The 3,971-nt window shown below is 39.9% G+C and overlaps 1 protein-coding gene across 1 annotated transcript; it reads right to left on the bottom strand.

Moving 5' to 3' along the window:
* Position 1: 1 nt before the first annotated feature.
* LOC131382724 (endogenous retrovirus group K member 19 Env polyprotein-like) lies at positions 2 to 2,957 on the bottom strand. The gene is given in 3 exon segments (XM_058435198.1): positions 2 to 87; positions 896 to 2,008; positions 2,011 to 2,957. Coding segments are annotated over 3 exon segments (2,088 nt in total). The 5' UTR covers positions 2,900 to 2,957.
* Between the last annotated feature and the right edge of the window lie 1,014 nt (positions 2,958 to 3,971).

Below are 3,971 nucleotides of genomic sequence, written 5' to 3'. Positions count from 1 at the left end.
TCTATATAGACACAGTAACAGGCTGATCTCTCTTTCTTTTCCCCACATTTCCCCCTTTTCTTTTCAACAAAACTACCATTGTCATCACGATACCGAGATTACATACTTCACAAGGTAATAGAATATCACAAAGCAAGTGGAGGCAGGATGAGTTCACAGGGCGGTGTTAAAATTGAAATTAAAATTGCCAACGAAATTTTTGGGCACGCATAGTCATTGATAACATTTTATCAGGAAATAGGGTTTGAGAGCAGACAACCTGACTGGCCAAAATTTATTAGGTGGGAATTTCCTCATCTTAATAAGCCTGGGAGCACTACAGGAGGCCGGGGCTTATTTCATCCCTTCGGCTTCAACTGTAAAAGGCAGCACGCCTCCAAGGGGGTCGTTTATAGGCCTACCCTCAGAGCGCATTCTTTCTCAGGGATATTCCTTGCTGAGAAAAAGAATTCAGCGATATCTCTCCTATTTGTGTGCAAAAGGAGAAAAGATATGGCTCTGTTCCGTCCGGCTCACCGGCGGCCAGTTCAAGGTTACCTCCCTTGTTTCCTGAACACCGCTGTTATCTCGTTCTTTTTTCACGATGCCCAGTTTTTGTATTGTTCAAACACACGTCCCCTACAAACAATTTGTGTAGTTAAGGCAATCATCACAGGGTCCTGAGGTGACATATATCCTCCTCAGCTTGCAAAGAAGATGATGGGATTAAGAGATTAAAGTAAAGACATAAGAAATTACAAAAGTATAAATTTTGGAGAACTGATAAAATGTCCATGAAATCTTCATATTTTATGTTTTTGTGCTGTGGCTTCAGCCAGTCCCTCAGTTCAAGGTCCCTGACTTCCCGCAACATTCTCCCTCTCTTTCCCTCTATATAAATGTGCCATGGCGATGAAGGCTTGTTTGTTCTCTCGATTTTGGCGCAGGATTCTTCAACTGGTCCGGCACACTAAAAACAAACCGATTAAACAGAGACACATAATTCCAAAATTTACTGCAGTAGAGTTTCCAATAGACTTAATCCAAGTCGTGGGGTTTAATCCATAAAGATTTTTTGCCACTTGATCTAACGCCTCAGCTCCAGGCACAATATTTAAGTGACTCTGAGAGGCTTCAAAAATTTGTTCTTTTAATTTAGAAATGTCTAAAGTGAGATTATCTTCTCTTCCCTGTAAATGGCGTCTTACCATGTCCCAGTGATGTCTAGACTCATTATAAACTTGGGGTGTAATACAAAAATCTGACGTATTCCAGTCACACTGTAACTGGAAACGATGTTCCAAGCTCATGAGCCTATCTCCCATCCAAATGACAGTTTGTCTAAGGTCATTAATTTGATTAGCCAATTTTTGATCGATACCAGATTGTGAATTCCACAACCTTGTGGAATTCTTTTGCCAATTGTCAACAAAGCTTACTGTCTGAACAGAAGAGTGCAATGCGACTCCTGCCACAGCGGCTGTAGCTGTGACTGCAATCAATCCCATAATCACTGCAATTAAAGTAAAAATGAATCTTTTGGATCTATTTAAAATGCCTTTTAATACTTCAGTCAAAATATGAATGGATGGCGAGGCCTCCCATGGTCGATCCATGGACACAGGGATCCACACGCCTTCTCTTGCTCTCACAAGCAGAATACGGTGCTGCCAATCAAAAGTCAAATCAATGCAAGTAAACAATCTGCAATTTTCACATGTTATAGTTTGGGAGTCTGGTTTAATAACTACATTTCCTATGACTAACATATAAGGGGGTTTTACACAACTTAGTAAAGGAACTGTTAGACTGGAATTTAGGTTGATAGAGTAAAATGCTTTATAATCTCTTGTTTCTATAGTTTGGTTCCCAGACCAAATTCTAAGGTGGTATGAAGCCACAGTAAGCCTCCATAATTCTAGATGTTCAGGACCAAAAACCGGACTTATTATTTTTGGTCTTGGAGTAGAGGTTCCCTTTTCTCCCCATTTCCAAGGGTAGAAAGACTGAAATTTTTTGTGCCTATGTTGTCTAAATTTTCTGTTAAGTCACTATCAACAGTTGGACTCACTAGTGCACTGGGACAGAATTGAGTTTGTCCTGTGCAATCGTGGTAGAATTGACTTCGAGGTGCCCAATCTATAACAGTTCCAAATGTGTTGTTTTGTAAAATCATGGCACTATCGGCCACACATTCTTCCCAAACTAAATCTTTTGTTTCTATGGAAATCTCCTTGGGGCAAGGTTTTCCTTTTGGCCTAAATTTTAATGATCTTTGATAAGAGGAGTCTTGTAAATAGTTTACCTGTGGTTTGAGTGACATACCGCTTACCATATGATAAGTAGATCTACTGGTGGGATTGAGAGTAGGTACTTCTACCAACCAATTTTGGATAGCAGGCATTAAACATCCTGGTGCTCTCCCGAGACATATAGGAGGATAACGATACCCAGTGGAAATATTTATCATCATTCCTTCTTCCTCCGGTTTTGCAGGGCAATGATCATCTGTGGGACCAGCTACCCACACACTATTATTAACATATACTTCAATGGGATTATCCATCCAAGTGACTGCCCGAATTAAGGGCGGGAAAGGCACATAGGCCCAGTAGGTATAATTAGCTGCAGCTGCTCCTGCAGGCATGGGGAGACTTACCACCGTTGATACAACCATTAAAGCTGCAAACAGCATTTTTTCTGAGGTTTGTGTCACTTTTGTGCTAGCTAGGCTTTTTCTAGCTAACAGTGTCAGCTTCTTTAACTGTGCCCAGGTTGGCAGCTCCGCCTTCTTGGTGCGTGGTGACTTCATCTGTTTTTCTAATATCACCACTTGATTCATCCTGCGAGTCAATGGTGCCCGATTGCGGTGTTTCTGTCTCCGTGGAGGCGCTTTTCTTTGCATCTCCGATGGGTTCATTGTAGAACTTCAAATGTCTAGTGGGTATCCAAACAGAAAGCTGATTTTCTCCTGGTGAAACACAAGCAAAACCTCTTCCCCAGGTTATCACCTTCCCTATCTCCCATGTCCTATTTTTGTTGTCTTTCCACCAAATCAGTTTTCCTTCACGTGGACTGTTCTTTTTACCCGTAAGATGTTGTTCTGCAGAAGTAGTAGTCTGATTTCTATAAATGTTTAAAAAATTTAAAGTATAGAGTGCTAGATTAAGCTGCATCTGAGGAGAGGTACACTCCTTACTGTCTCCCCCCTTTTTTTTGTTTAACTAACTGAGTTTTGAGTGTTCTATTAGTTCTTTCAACTATGGCCTGTCCTTGGGAATTATAAGGAATTCCTGTTGTATGTGTAATATTCCACTGATTTAAGAATTTTTGGAAAGCTTTACTACAATAACCTGGTCCATTGTCAGTTTTAATTTTTTCTGGAACTCCCATCACAGCAAAACAAGATAATAAATGTTTTTTGACATGGGAAGTACTTTCTCCTGTCTGGCATGTTGCCCATATGAAATGTGAATAAGTATCAACTGTTACATGAACATATGATAATTTTCCAAATGAAGGTACATGGATAACATCCATTTGCCATAATGCGTTAGGACACAGACCTCTGGGATTAACTCCTGCCTCTTGGGTGGGCAGGTGTAGTACTTGACACTGGGTACAATGTTGTATAATATTTTTTGCCTGTTTCCACGTGACATCAAATTTGTTTTTTAACCCTGCTGCATTTACATGAGTCAAAGCATGAAGTTCTTGTGCTTTTATGAATGCAGAGGATACCAGTAAGTCAGCTTTTTCATTTGCTTCAGTTAAAGGTCCTGGTACATTAGTATGTGCTCGAATATGAGTAATATAAAATGGGAAATTCCTTTTTCTTACAGTTTGTTGTAATAAATTGAACAGCTGGTTTAACTGATCATCCATGCTATATTTAATTAGAGCTGTCTCAACATCCCTTGTAGCCTGTACTACATATGCAGAATCTGATATAATATTAACAGGTTGATTAAAATCTTCTAACACTGTAATGA

This window comes from Hylobates moloch, unplaced genomic scaffold (genome assembly GCF_009828535.3).
Source record: "Hylobates moloch isolate HMO894 unplaced genomic scaffold, HMol_V3 SCAFFOLD_2244, whole genome shotgun sequence".
In the NCBI taxonomy this organism is placed as follows: domain Eukaryota; kingdom Metazoa; phylum Chordata; class Mammalia; order Primates; family Hylobatidae; genus Hylobates; species Hylobates moloch.
The sequence above is the reverse complement of the archived record's forward strand: the minus strand, read 5'-3'. Positions and strand labels throughout refer to the sequence as shown.